Below are 15,513 nucleotides of genomic sequence, written 5' to 3' on the forward strand. Positions count from 1 at the left end.
CCAGGCTGAGATAAATCAGAGACTGCAATAAAGCCCACACTTCTCTTACTGACAGAGGAACTCCCTCTGGTTTCTGATCTGAGTATCCTGCAACAAAGTTTCAGTCCATAGTTGCTTTTGTGACAAATAAAACAAGCAAGCAGGTGTGGCCAGAGAGGTGTGCAGCTTTTTTGAGTTACATCTTATTACAGGATGATTATGAGAACCCTTAGTTTATTATCATCATACAGCAGCTGTATCTTCTAGTAATGAATAAAACTATGAATACCCTTTATAAATGTCAGAAGGTTTTTATGTTGAAATACATTCTTTGCCTTCTTGGTGCTCTATGATACCAGCTACCTCTGAAACTCACAAAACAGAGAAACTACCACAGCAGTCCTGTATCAATTAGTATTTCTGAATAGCCCTCCATATGAATAAATATGCAACATGCAGTGCACAGTTTAATTAGTTTATTTTTTGAAGTTCTGTCAGAAAAATAGCTGTGCATTAATTACAAAATATATTAAACTATCAATCAATACACCCAAGGGAACAGGAGTACTTTCTTTTTGTTCAAATGCAAACCAATACAAACCTTTAACATTGACACAGAATAATCTTTTGCATCCATCATCAATGTATTTGGTCTGCTGCCATCTCTAAGTAAGAACAGAAGGTCATCCTGATTTCATTTCATTAGCAAGTTTAATCCCTTGATAGCAAACATGACCAGACATATCATGAGACCGCTTAAAAACCAACTCTATACAATCTCACATTATCTGAGCTCCCACATATACATTACATACCAACATTTTTAGCAAAATAATTTTCCCTGCCCTGCAGGGGAACATTCAGAGGCAAAGAGACAACACGTTCATAATATATTATAATTGGAAAATTTGTGCCATAGCAGCTTTGCAAATACACATAAGAATGGGTGACTTAAAACATGTTAAAGACAACAGAAATTTGGAAGATAAAAGCAGCTAAGCCACTTTATAACCACCTTGAGACCTAGCAATGCTGCAAAGCATTAAGTTACCCCATTGCTGAACAAGTTATATGGGACGTGGGTTAAATCCCCATACTTCTTTGTATCTGTTATAGAGACAACTCTGCAGACCTTTCTCCTTCCATTTAAATAGTTCTAGCAATTATACCTCAATCCACCATGGTAAAACAAGTTCTCAAAAGCAGAGATTTGGAGAAAGGGAAAAGAGGAAAATGAACTCGTATGTGAATAAATATTTTGTTAACATTTATAATCTTTTCATGACAGTAAGATTTAACTGACATTTAGCAAATTAGTTCTGAGAGTCTCTCATGTAATACTCTGACATTACAGTAATTTGACATCACTCAGCATTCTAGCTGGTAATATAAAAACACAAAACCAGTAGAACAGCAGCAGTGAATAAAGCATCCATATTACTACGGCCAGTACAGTATTATACATGCAGTAGCCTTCTATTCCCTATTGGCTTGTGCTGTAGTACAATTTCAACCTGAATAATTTAAACCCTGCCTCCAAAAGGAGTCTCCTCCTCAGAGGCAGAAGTACATCAGATCTAGCAGATAAGGCTCAAAGCAAAAATTGCATTCAGAATGCAAATCTTCAAAAGCAAAGGAAGTATTAATGCATTTAGTGGGTCTTGGGTATAAATGATTTGAACAGAGAATAAGGACATTTTTCTTATTGCTAGGGTTGAGGAAGGACCTGGAGCAGGAAGAAGCTCTCAAACGAGTGTTTCTTCTGACTGCTTCTCCCTCCTGCCCCCAAAAAACAAGAAGGGGAACAAAAGAGAATGTCAGTTTTTGAGCATCCTGAAAAAAACAAGGATAGTAACACAGCTTGAAAATGGATTACACTGTACTTGTGTACAGTGCCTTCTGTGTAGAGTGGCTCTGTGCACTGCCATGGACATTGACAGCTCTTAGGTAAGAATGGCTGAACTACTGGGAGCGCTCCAAATGAAGACACTCCAGCACAATGCAGCTGAAAGGATGAGGCTATTCATTATAAAACCTACTTTGGTTTTAAAGCTGAGGTCTTTCCATAGTTTGAGTAATATATGCTCACCTGTCCCCTAATGACAGAGAATACACTAAAGTCACCAGCAACTAACTGCATTTACCATTAGCCAGGAAGTCCATGTTTCAGTAATGACAATACGCCATTGACCACAATCCCTCTTCCATCTAATAGGTTCTACTTGCAGAAGAAATTTTACTCATCTGGATATGATGAACAAAGTGGTAGGTTGGGTCCTGGAACCTTTACCTCTCATGCAGGCAGGCAGAGTATCCTCCCAAACCACCGAAGTACAGCAGTCTTTCTTTAGTCTTGTACATATTAAGCAATGTGCCCTTTCCCCACTGGTATTGCTCTGATGAGGCCACACAGTTGGAACACTCTTCAGTATATCTTAAGCTGCAGTGTCTCAAGTCTTTAGGTTGTTTCACTAGCTTGGATAAATAATACACATAAGCTCATGCATCGCTTAATTCTTTCTTCAGTATGGGAATGTGTACTTAGGTTATGGGGTGAACAAAATGTTTTTCTTCCCTCCTTTTAAAGACAGATTCAGAACTCTATCAGCACCATGATAAGTTAAAATTTTTAGCACCAGTGAACTTGAACTATTCAGCTTTGACTGCTCAAAACTAACATTTACATGGCATACAATCAGTCAGTACAGAAAACAATAATACACACAGCATTAGGAACCTCATGAATCCTTGGCACAGTGAATCTAGTGTTTGATAAATGAGTAACTGTGGAAGCCAGATTTTCTTCCTAAAAGCAAACAGGATTACACTTTTTCCTCACACTGCCGAATTAGCAGGCTTTCCTTATCGTCCAAATTGCTGAGTTGGCCCAACTCCTATTGTCTAAAGGGACAGGAAATACCCTCAGCAGTTGGATGCCAATATGGCCAGCAGCCCACGGAGAATTCATAGGGGATGACATGAGTTGTACATCATCCACAAATCCAAGAGATCACTTCAACAGATGCAGGTCAAAAGTTCAGATTTTGTACAAATTCAGGTTTCAACAACAGTAAAACAAATTCTGCATCACCCTCTCTGGTGCATCCCTTTACTCATGTGTCCACACAACCTGAAACATGTCCAGCATTAGGAGATTCCACCAGCACAAAGGTAGTTCATTCAAATGCTGAACTTTTGTATCTCTTGATGATTGTGGTTGACATTCTGGGCCTAGAGGACACACTTAGAGAAAGATTTATCAAAATAAAGAGAATTAGGGAGGCACTTTCAGACCACATTACAAATATTTCTTCAGTGAATGCAGCTCACAGTCATTTAAGCCTTCTCCACAGCACTACCTCATGTCTTTTGGAAATACCAGCATCAACTCTGCATCAACTCTACATCAACATGCAACTTCCTGAAGGAGGAAAGGGTCAAAGCACACCTGAACCCTTGGTGACATGAACAAAGTCCTAACCCTAACTTCAAACTTCAAGAGAGACCTAGCCAATGCAAAATTCTACATAAGTCAATACAGAAACTCTCTCAACTTTCCCAAGCTCTGTGAAAAAAAAAAAAGAAAAAATTCCTCATCTTTATTAATTTTGCTACTTCCTTCCAACAGCATCTATTTCAAGGCACTGAGGTGAAGACTTACAGATCTATTTGATAGGACTGAAATTTTACCAAACCGAGATGCACAGGTTCTACAATAGGATTTTCCTGTAGGCAGTTAAGTTTTGATTAACACTTCATTTAGTTAGCTTGCTACAGAAGTAGCTTATTATTTCAGGAGAGAACCTTACCAAATATTTAAGCATATGACCTCATAGAGAAAAAAATATACCAGCAACAGCAAAGTTCCATTCAGGTGAAGATCAACTATGTTGGCAACACAGCCTTTGTGGAAAATGAAGCACAAGAAGATCACTTTTGTGATCTGTGTGGAACAGCGTGAGTAAGGCTCCATTCCCCTGGTTAGGACTTGCAGGCTACATGGCTCCATCAGTACTGCGGGCCTGGAAGCCTTCTCTGCGGACACTGTTCAAGTCCAGGCGCGTTAGAACCTCGCAGCGCACCAGGAGCGTGTCATCCTTGATGAAGGTTCTCTGTTTCAAGTTCTGCAGGTGCATGAAAGTCACATAACCAAAACCTTTGGGATTGCGGTGAATTGTCGGTCTCTGGAAAGCCAGTAGCTCTGGCTTGGCTTCCATCACCTCTTCATGGTTCTGCCTTTCCGGCCCTTCTGATTGATCCAAAATAGAAAGTCGTATGGTGCCTTGGAAAGGCCAGGGCAGGTGGCTGTCATATTCCCCTTGCATAGTGTGGACGAACAGAGAGATAAAATTAGCGCAGCGCTGAGCATTTGGTAACTGGATATGCAGGCGCAAGCACAGCTTGTAGCCAGGCTTCCCCGTATAGAAGCCAGGACTGTGCATCACTACAGGTCTCTCTTCTTCCTGGGCTTTCTGCAGTCCACTGAAGTTCTCAATCTTCCAGATATAAATACCATTACATTGCTGTGCCTCCATTTCAGTAATCTTTCCCTCCAAGCTTCGGATAGTACGTTTGAGTTCTGCCATGTGAGTGTTCTGAGTCTCCATTTTAGCAATGAGTTCCCTGATTTGGTGATCTTGTCTTACCAGACGACCTTCCAACTGCTGAATAGTTTCCTTGAAGTTTTCAACTTCTGGATTGCAGTCATATGCAGCATGTGACACATGTGAGAAGAGGGCAGGCTCGAAGGGTAGGCCATTGATGAAGGGTACAGGATTTGCAGCAGTGACACTAATGTTCTGGAAACTCTGAGCCATCATTCTCATGTGAACCTGAGTGAACTCCTGCATATGTCGTGCCAGTTCATTCCTTTGCATCTAGGATTTAAGAGATATGGCATTAGGAACACATCAAACATCTGCAATCACAGATGTGATTAAACATGGCTCTGAAGAAAATCAAACAAGTAGTTGCTTTTGTCATGTGAGAAAAACTGCAGTGTGAATCAAGGACAAGGTGTGACAATAGGACACTACCAATGGAGAGCTCCAAATTTACGATCACTGTTAGGAAAAATGAAAAAAGAAGTTCAAATACCAGTGGACAAATTGCACAATCTTTTAGGTTGGAAAAGACCTTTAAGATCATTGTGTCTTTGCCCTGATGTTGATAGAGCTGGGGTTCAACAGAAGTGTATATATGAGGTGGTTTCAGCGTGGAATTGTTAACTTGTGAACTTAAGATAGAACTGACATAAATGACTGCAATATAAATCAGATATGTACATTATTGTTTTTGTTGGCTTGGGACTTTGAGATGTCACAAAAATATTCCTGATAGAATATTTATCATTACTAATAGCATATTGTATTGTTGCATAATTCTATGTGATATTTAATAAGGGAGCCTTTGATTGTATTTTTACAGAAGCTGTAGCATCTCCAGGAAAACAACAAAATTTAAATTCTCCAGAAGAAACTGAGAACAGCTTCTTATTAAAGGCCAGACCCGCACTTCAAATGGAAGCAATTTTGAGTAAAAGACAGCAAGTATTCCAGTAGTACATACAATGAGAAATAGGAACAGTATATTTCAAACTGTGCACCTGAAAATAAAAACAAGATATGAAGAAATATGGAGTATTTTATACTGAAAACACTCTTGTCAAATATTCCAAAGGCAAGCACTAGGTGTTTATTCAGGGTCACCTTCTTGTTAATGAGCATTCATGATAAAAAAATTCAGGTTTTGTAGGAGTGATAATTTCCCTATGAAACCATCATTAATTATGGTGTACACTTTCAGTAACATTGTTCAACTCAAAATAAAGACATGGTGAAAGACTGATAGTGATACATATATATAGAATTTTTCCTGTGTTCTAAATCAGCACTTTGCTCCCTTCATTGATTTCCTAAAATGCTTCACAGTACCAAATGGTGTATGAAAACTGATGTGCAAATGAAAGGGAAAGACCCATTTTTACAAAGAGGTATTAAAAAACTAGAAATAAGAGTATCTAGATTAATAATTTTAGAATTTAATAAAATTGATTTTCTTTATGGAACTCTAGGACTCGTAAGTGTATTTGGCCACAGCTTTGGAAGAAATGCTAGAAGCTACTTTATTGACAAGAAGGCTGAGAAAACATGAAATAATAAAAGCAAGGTCATCAAGCAAATTGTTCACAGAGCTTTTTCAATTTGAAAAGGCAATTTTGAAATGCAATGTATCAACATGTAGGTTTCAGAATTAAGATACCTCAAAACAAAAAACCTACAACCACAAATCATTGAAGATTTTGGGTTGGTGAATGAGACAAGAATAGGAGAACACATTAAAGAACCAATAGACAAAATCATGCAGAAGGTCTGCAATCCATGGTACTGATAGAAGGCTTACCTTTTCAGGACACCCAAAGGCACTGTAAAAACATGGTACCGGGGCAGTAGGACAATCATTGTCATAATGGTTAGGCATCTAAAACAAATCAGATTTGATATTACTTCTTCATCAAGAGTATTCTCTTATAACATCCAAAAACGATACAGCTGGATGGATTCTGAAGAGGTACCTGAAGTCAGATCAGCTTATACCTACATAATTTCTTAAAGGAATATGGAAGTTTGGAACAAAAATGTTAGCTGATGGTAAAAATTCTACATCCTAGTTGTATGTACTGTAACAATTCATTGACTTTGTTCTTACGTTAGGCCTCAGAAAGCATTCAAGTTTCCTTGCTAGACCAAACACCTTTTGTTTCCAGCCTATCCTCCAGCCAGATCGTGTCCGTTTCCTTCCCTTCTGAAGGGCTACTTGCACATACTTATTGTGTCTCTCTTCAATTTTTTTTGTGGTCCCTGTTTTCCAGATCCAGATCAGTCATCTCACTGCTCTGGATCCTCCCTATCTACCCTCCCTCAAAAGCATGACAACTTCAGTTGATGCCTTACAAGCTCTAAAGAGAGCAAAGGAGAGTTGTGTGTTTCACAGGCAGAATCCCTGTTTATATAACCCCAGGTGTTTGCCTTGTTTCAATATCATCATGAAGCACAACACAAGGCTAATACAGGTCAGCTATTATTGAGAATGTTTAGCATTCTCTGTTCCCCACTTCTGCAGTTCATTACCTGACAACAGACCTTTCCCATTGTCATTACTAAGCTCAATTCTGTTTTTCAGGACTTTAGAAGATCATTCTTTATTTTAACCCAGGCCATCAACACAGTTGCCATTCCAAATTAAATAAATCAACAATTACCATTTTCCTGCCAATGAAGTTAATACTGAATAGATGAAATAATAATGGCTATTACAATAGTAATGGACAAGCAGAATTCCAGCCAGCATCTGCAGTTTGATAGTGAATTTACTTATAGCTACTTTCCAACAGTGGCTTTCAAGTACAAATGCTCTCCCCATCTGCCCAAATCAAAGCCTCCTCTTGTAATGTCAGTCATAACCACTGGCAGTTGTTGGCATTTTTTAAGTTCCATCCAAGATCAAAGACATGCAGCATGGCCCCTGTCAAGAAGCAGTACAGCTGAACAATGTGATGTGCAGCCAAAATCCTACAGGGGTTTGCCAGACTGCAACTGGAAGCTGGAACAGCATTTAAGGGAGGATCACACCTGCGCTGGACATTTTCAGAGAGAGGCAGGCAGTGCTTTGTTAGCTAGCAGACAAACTGCATCTCCAAGTTTAACTTCAGATTAAAGAAGCAATGTAAATATGAAACATCTGACTCAGAATAAACAGAGAAAAAGGGAGTCTCTTACCTGCTCTCTGATGAGCACTGTGTTGCAATATTCACAAAATACATTGGCAAGTGGGCAGGTTTGGTCATGAAGCTTAGTGATCAAACAGAAAAAAGAAAGGGGAGAAAGCATCAGTAAGGTTACCCAATTTAAGAAAGGGCTAATCACCCTTGATCAGACATTAGATTTTTATTTATATTCCAAATTTTGCATTTAGCTGTATGCAACTGTGAAACAAAACCAATCCCTTTACCCTGAACAGTATGTTTTCTATTACTGTTTTTTCCTGGACTTACACAAGAGATTCATGAAGTTGCAGCTACTTTATTTCCTAAAGCTCTTATGCTCCAAAGAAGTCTGAATTTAACCAGAAGTTTCTAAAATTCACATTCAATTGTACTGGAGCTATATGAAAGCTTTTTTTGTTTGTTTTTTATTTGTATTGGTGGACTATGTTAAGTATGTTTGATTGACAATTCACAATATTAATATAATGACATTTAATAGTCCTTGAGATAGAACACATCCATACAGAGATAAAGAAATGGTAACAGCAAAAGGAAAGTATTATCCTCAGTATCACCCAAGTGAAAAAAGCAGAGCCAGGAAAAGAATTCAGAAATTATCTTGGTCTTGTGTGGTAGCAGATATCCCCAAAAGATTTCTCTCCTGATACATCCTCTCTCCCAGGCATAAAATCTGCAAATGTAAATACTGCTTTTTGTATTCCACTGGCAGTAGATACTGGCCACTCTGATGGTAAGGTCAGAAATCAATGGCTCTTACACAAGTCTCCTCACATCACATGGTTCTCAGTAAGTTTGTATTTAAGGACAATCTCTCCCCAGCTTTTGCCTGTTCTAGGCTCATGTCCTGAGTTTGTAGCTTCTCAGCTGTGCAGCAGCACAAAGAGCTCTTCTACACCAAAACCTCTCAGTTGTTTGGTTTTTTTTTTTGTTTTTTTTTTAACTGCTGTTGCCTTTCCAAGCAAACCCATGTGAATGCAGGTTGACAAACTGAAGACTCCTGCTAAGTACCTCTTTATCTTCATAGGCCATAGATGTGGCACAGTTTGGGCAACACACTTGGCGCCTTGGACACTCCTGGGTCATGTGCTCCTTCAGATGGTTCTTTGGGAAGGTTCCTTGGCACTGTGGGCATTCCACAGTGGAAAAATCACACTGCAGCTGGTGGTCCTGCAGGAGGGCAGAAGAGGGATTTGATATTTCAAACAAGAACCATCATCTCATCCGTTTTCAAGAGAAAGCACAGTGCAAGACAAACAAATCACGATCTTTCCTTCATGCAAGGAAACCCTTATACACTTATGCTGACTCTACCAATAGCCTGTTACTGTCCCATTACTAAGGTCAGGGTTTCATGTATTCAGAGCTTTAAGAAAGCTCTCAGTAAAAATTTAGTTTTATATTTATCCTTATAACTGCATATATTATTTTCCAAAACAATTATTTCAACTCATATATGTAGCTACTTCAAGAGACTATTAAACTGACTTTAAGAAACTTGTGTGAATACAGACATAGCTGACATACTCTGTCTGTACATGTGAAGTACAGACATAGCTGATTAAAAGACATGAATGATTCTCAACAAAAAGCTGCATTAGTACAATTGTCATGCACTATGATGTTCACTTGAGAATCACCTAACTACAATTAAATACTCATCAAAAAACAAATATGTGTAGCTATAATCTTGAAAGAAAAATGCACTGAATCAAGCATAAATGAGTACCAGGTATGACCGTCTATTTAAGTTATTTGGAATTTTTACTTCTCTGTGAAAACAAGGTTCCGTATTTTCAAAACTAATTCTCACCTCTAAGTGCCTGAGCTCCATCTTCATACTGCAGCCCTTGTTGGGACACTTAACCGTTAATGAAAGGATTTCCCGTTTGGCGAAGTTGTCAGGAAAAAGTTGATTTTCAAGCAGAATTTCATTGTCTACAGGACATTTGTGACCTGCATCTCTACAATGCAGAAAAGCAAGGAAAGATATTCCAGTATTACCAACAGATCTCCAAGCCCTTAAATTTAAAATATTTTTACACCAGCAAGACATTAGTGGCCAAATAACAACACAGTAAGAAGATCTTTGCAAACAATGGTATTTATGTGGCAATGACCAGAAAATATGGAAGGTATTTCAGAAAAATTGAAAACACAGTTTCACTGGAGGTGGCATGACTGGGGTTGCAGCACTTTTCAAACTCAAACACACTTTATTTGTACAAATGCCATGTTAAGTACTCTGGAAACAAACTTGAGGAATATGTAAATACACTAAGAACTTAAGAGTCCTGTTTCTTTAAGTACTTCATACAGCTCAAACATCAAAGAATATTTCACATACTCCTGCAAAAGAATTCTTTAAACTTTCTTGGACCTCCTCTCATTTCTTTCTCATTTTATAAACAGCCAAGGTGATCACAGCTGAGAAAAAAAGCAAAACTGTCTTTTTTTCCAGTTTCACTTCATCTGTTTGGCATTACATCACACATTGCTCAGTTTGCTGGTTTTGTTATACAGCCGTTTGATCAGCTGGTCATCCTTCAATTTGATTATACAGCAAACAGGGTGAAAAACTCCAGACACAAAAATTATTAGTAACTATGAAAATTACGCTGGATTTGGAACTGGGTGTGGCATCTGAAACCATTTTAACAGCCAACAGACTGGAAGTCAGTGCTAACTGGCGAAGGTTTGGAATCTGATGGAACATGAACGCATGCAACCTGCACAAGGTAACTAACAGCCTGTTCCAGTTCATCAGGTTCTGTCTACCTGCATTTATATACAAAAATCATTAGAAATAGAGTAAAAAAGGGGATCATCTCCATCAAATTTTCCACTATCAGCTAATTCTGAAATCAGTAGGCCAACATATTGATTCACAATTAAGTAATGCAGTTAAAGAAGCATAAGGTATCAAAGCTCCTGAGTGCTAACGGAAACAGCAATAAAATGGAAAAATACATGGGGTGGAAAAATGTCAGAGAGCACTTGTGGTGCAAGGATCAAAGGCCAGATCATTGTCACTGCCTGCAAGCACAAGGGGAAGTAGAACCTAGTGGGCTGTGGAGACCAGGAGGGAATTGATGTTCTTTGTTGGAAAAGGAAATAATCGCTCAGCAACTCCATCAGCAATGCTGCTAGAGGAAGTGGAGGTAAAGTTGTGACTTCAAATAGAAGCAATGAACTTCCTTTCACAGCTTTTGCTTGCAGAGCAAGCTCACCATATGCCTGAGTCATACTCCTAAACAAGTGGAAGAAAGAAAACAACTTAGCTTGCCTTGCTTCAGAGCTCCCTGAGCTATGATCAGTGTGATCTTTGTCACAAGCCAGAATTGTTCCCTCACTTCACAACCTACAGGTAATCAGTTTTCACAGGTATAACTTGGTTACAAAAACCCTGTTTAGTGGAGTATAGAGATAGCTCAGGAGGACTGCTGATAAGACAGCAGCTTTATTTCTACAAAGAAAAGCTAAACATGAATGAGAGCAGCCAACAAGAAGTTAATTTGAAATAAGGATTATCAAGTCTCCAGTTTATATAACTAGCAGATAAAGGGCAAAATAAGAATGAACTGCAATTTTCCAAAGTAGGAAAGTGTAGTAAGGAAAAAGCAATAACCCATTGTAGGATATTAAACAGGCTTCAAATCTATTTACAAGGATCAGGATTGTGTCTAAAACATTTCTTAGATCCATCTACAGACAAAGATGTTGCTATACATTTCCTGTGACAGAACTGAGTTTTTGCACCTCGATTCTAACTTACATTACAGTGAAGGCTTTCCTATGCTGGAATTATTTATCACACTGCACTCTGCCATTTGCAACAGCACCTGGGAAACAGTGGCCATCTGCTACAAAGTACAATGAATATTGCTATAATTTTCCTTGAGATTAAAATACAGGCATCAAGAGTAAAGCCAGAATAACTTTGAAAGAAAAGCCTGCTCCGTGATTTTAACAAGTGAGCGGTTTAGCTGAAAAGCTGAGACAGTTGGTAGAGACTTTAAATGCAGCCATGCCAGATGTTGGATGAACTGCCAGCACCCAAAGATTGCCCTGCTGCCCCTTGCTACCTCACAACTCTGCTTTTCCAATAAACAGAGGTTCTGATATTTGGCAAGCTCTACTACAAACCCTAAGTCAGCTTTGCCCTAAAATATAGGAGAAGACTGGAGTGAAATTGAGTTAGCTATAGCACCTGAAGTTAGTTCTTCTAAAATTTCCAATAATGTATTTTGTTGACCAGTAATGTTTGTAAACTCATTTGTAGTTACTTAGGTAGATAAGCTTCTCCCCTTCCATGACTTATAGCACTTCAAAGCACTTCAGACAGCTTTCTTTAAAAAGCTGCCAAGACTTTCTGGGAGGCAGACATTTACTGTGATCAAATCTCATCTAATCATGTCCTTCACAGTGCAAGATAGAAGAGCCCAGTTTTTAAAAGGTTTTCAGTTTTTTTTTCTAGTACAGCCACAACTTCTTCAACATGAACAACTAAATTCTTTGTGGAAGTCACAAGAAGCAATTACTCAAAAAAATACTTGTCCATCCTTCATCATTTTAAATCCTTAATCTCTGTGTTCACTTGAGCTAAGACACTGGGGAAATGAGGAATAAAGAGAAGCAATTTTTTCTGATCAAATGAAGGCTGCAACAATCACTTAGTGAAAAAAACAGTACTTAGAGAATGTAAAGTATCACTTTCCATTTTCATTTTAGTTCTGTAGAAGCTTCTCAATATCTCAATCAATCTGGTACTGTACACAGTACATACTGCAAATCAATATTGTACTGGAGACACTACATAATCCAAATCAATAGCTTGATCCATGGATACCAATTAAGCCTGCAGTTCAGCCCTTCAGGGATTCTGAGAGGTCTGGCACTTCAAGCTGTCCTCCCTGCTTTCACAAGCATTCACTAAAACTGTCCTCCAAAGACTGAGTTCAGTGGGGAATGAGGGAAAACTTTTACTCTCAATGAAACATCTGAAATATTACACTGACGATCTACAGTCTTGAAGGAAAAAATACTTTCCACTTTGTTCAGTATTCACTGCAACAGTCATCACTATTCATAGAGAAGCGGTATAAAAGAAGCAAAAGCTTCTGGTCATTGAAAACTGTTTGCAAACCTAAAACTGAGCAGAGGAAATGTTCTGTTAATTTAAAAAGGAAGAGAAACCATTTCCCATGCCTGGGGTTTAAGAAGGAAGTTTCTCTACCCGTTCTGAGCTTGGGTTCACCGCAGTTTCTCACCCAGTATTGCTGTAAATTCTAACCAATGACTCTAACTGTGCAGCTCACCAGCAGAAACATAAAGATTAAAAAAGAAGATCACCATAGCTCTTAAAAGATGTGAAAGACTGGAAATGAGACACCCATTTTTGGTAATTTTGAGTAATTTTCCCCTCAGTTTTTAACCTAAGAATTCTGTTGTCTTTGCTGAGTAGACATTTCTAAAGCTCACTACATTTAAGTACTAATTTACCTTCAGAATTTATAGACATCATAATCCCACGAGAAGGTTTAAAGACTTATTATCTTTCTCACAGAAATCCCCAAGTTAAAGAGGAGTATAAAACTGCTACTGCCAACAAACAGAGCAAGCTCATACAAAACAAGTAAGGAATTCCAAAATTAAATGGTCTTTATCTGTACAACTGCCTTATAATGCATACAAGCATGCATGAAATTACGAACATTAACCTCTTGAAAGACTTCAGGTTGGAATGTGCAAAGCAAAGGCCAGAAAGTGAAGCCAGCTCCTTGTGCCAAGGGAACTCGATTACAGTCAAAGCTGACTCTTTCAGGTTTAGGGTTTTTTGCCTTCTTCCAGGCACCTGAATAACATGAATACCATTGAGTGATGCAGTTGGGTAAAGCCTGATGTACTTTGCTCACAGAAATAGGAAGACAACGAACAAGGCAAGGGACTAAGGGAGCAGGGGATCTCATGGTCTAGTTAATGGAGAACTGAATATCTCTCAGCAGGTTCTGCAGAATCAGTTCTCAGGGGGGAACACTGGTGGTGTTCTGCATTTTCTGGATCTGTTTCTCAGAAATATTAATGAAACTGATGCTAACAAGAACTGTGCTGTAAATACACACAAACTTCTGTGCTGTCTAGAAAGAATCTGATATTGTAAGTAGGAAATGCAAACCTAAATTTGTCTTTTCATTCTCAGCTCCAACATTTCATTCCTTGTTCCAAAAGGAATGCCATGACAAAATACAGCAGCATATGCTACAACCGTGACAGAACCACAGAACTGTTCAGATAGAAAAGATCATTAAGTAGAACCTTTGACTGATCACCACCTTGTCACCTAGAGCATGGCATGAAGTGCCACATAGAATTGTTTCCTGAACACCACTAGGGATGGTGACTCAATCACCCCTCTGGGCAGCCCATTCCAATGCTCGACAACCCCTTCCATGAAGAAATTCTTCCAGAGAATTTATGTAGCAGAAACGACAGAGAAGCCCACAAAACACACAAAATACTGTATTCAGAGAACATCGTTGCTGGCACTCTATTCATTTAGTGAGCTACAAATGATGGAAAGTGAAGAAAAAGAAATGGAATAGAACTATGGAAAAATGGTATGAAAAACCAATCAAGAAAGCACTGTCCATTTTGCATGCTAAATAGAAATACCAGGGAAAAACTCAGTAACATTGAACACAGTTTAATGACCTCTACACAGAAGTGTGCAAAGTAAGGTTGACAATGAGACAATTCTCGATATGGGTCACACAGAATTGAATATATAAATTCCTACCAAAGTGACATTTGAGCTAAGTGAGCAATTGCTAAGAAAAAAATTGGGCTTATGCTGAGAAGGAAAAATCCTACAGCTTAATATTTATCAACGTAATCCAACACTAACTTATGACTTCATTCCAGGTTTAAGGGAAGTACTCTCTACAAGGTACTCTATGCCCTTTCTTGCTTTTTCAATCATCCATTTTTATAAGCCCAGCCTGCTTTTGCCTTCGTATCTTATTCCCGCTCCCTCATATGCCACCTGCTTTCCTCTCTCAGTGCTTTGCTCAAGACTATTCCCTCATCACATTCTCCTTCCAGCTCAACAAGGAAGCACCTAATTTCAAGTGAAGAACTGAAAGCATGAATTGCCTTATCTGCACCAAGAAATCAGATTGTAGTTTCCTGTAGTTATCAAGAGAAACAATCATAGGAAACAGACAGGTTTTATAATCCTGGGCTGGAAATGGAATTTATTTGGGGGATTTGTCTACTTCTTTTTTTTCAATTAATATTTGAAGTTTAATAAATTTTTAGATTCATAACCTGAGTAAATTTGTAAAAAATGGCAAAATATCTAAAGCTCATAAAACTTCCAAATTTGTGACATTCTGGCCATATATAGTATTTATTAGAAAGCATCTTAAATGAATCATAAATTTCCAGAGTTCTATTAGCACTCACTGGTAATGCACCTTGGGCAGCTCTATGCAGTTTAGATTGACCTTTAGATTGAACTGCTCTGGTACATGAATTTCTTCTTCAAAGCAGCTTCCCTAACTGTTCCTTTACCTGATTGATTTGACAATGCAGCCTTTGCAGAAACGGTGGCCACACGGGGTCTGCACTGCTTCCCGGAGAGCCATCAGACAGATGGGACACTCATATTTACTTTCCAGGGGCGGATCGAACTCCACGTCGTATCCTTGTGTCTCCTCTGAGAAAGAGCTGGGCGGGTTGCCAGCGCTGCT

General features: G+C 38.6%; 1 protein-coding gene across 1 annotated transcript in view; it reads right to left on the reverse strand.

Moving 5' to 3' along the window:
* Positions 1-440: 440 nt before the first annotated feature.
* Positions 441-15,513, reverse strand: part of TRAF6 (TNF receptor associated factor 6) — a 22,684-nt gene continuing 7,611 nt past the window's right edge. The window contains exons 2-7 of the mRNA XM_017741604.1: positions 15,335-15,511; positions 9,576-9,726; positions 8,774-8,932; positions 7,758-7,829; positions 6,382-6,459; positions 441-4,856 (exon numbers count right to left, since the gene is read on the reverse strand). Coding sequence (XP_017597093.1) covers positions 3,975-4,856; positions 6,382-6,459; positions 7,758-7,829; positions 8,774-8,932; positions 9,576-9,726; positions 15,335-15,511 — 1,519 coding nt within the window. The 3' untranslated portion in view covers positions 441-3,974. The remainder of the gene's footprint in view (positions 4,857-6,381; positions 6,460-7,757; positions 7,830-8,773; positions 8,933-9,575; positions 9,727-15,334; positions 15,512-15,513) is intronic.

Source organism: Corvus brachyrhynchos, unplaced genomic scaffold, assembly GCF_000691975.1.
Source record: "Corvus brachyrhynchos isolate BGI_N302 unplaced genomic scaffold, ASM69197v1 scaffold115, whole genome shotgun sequence".
Lineage (NCBI taxonomy): Eukaryota > Metazoa > Chordata > Aves > Passeriformes > Corvidae > Corvus > Corvus brachyrhynchos.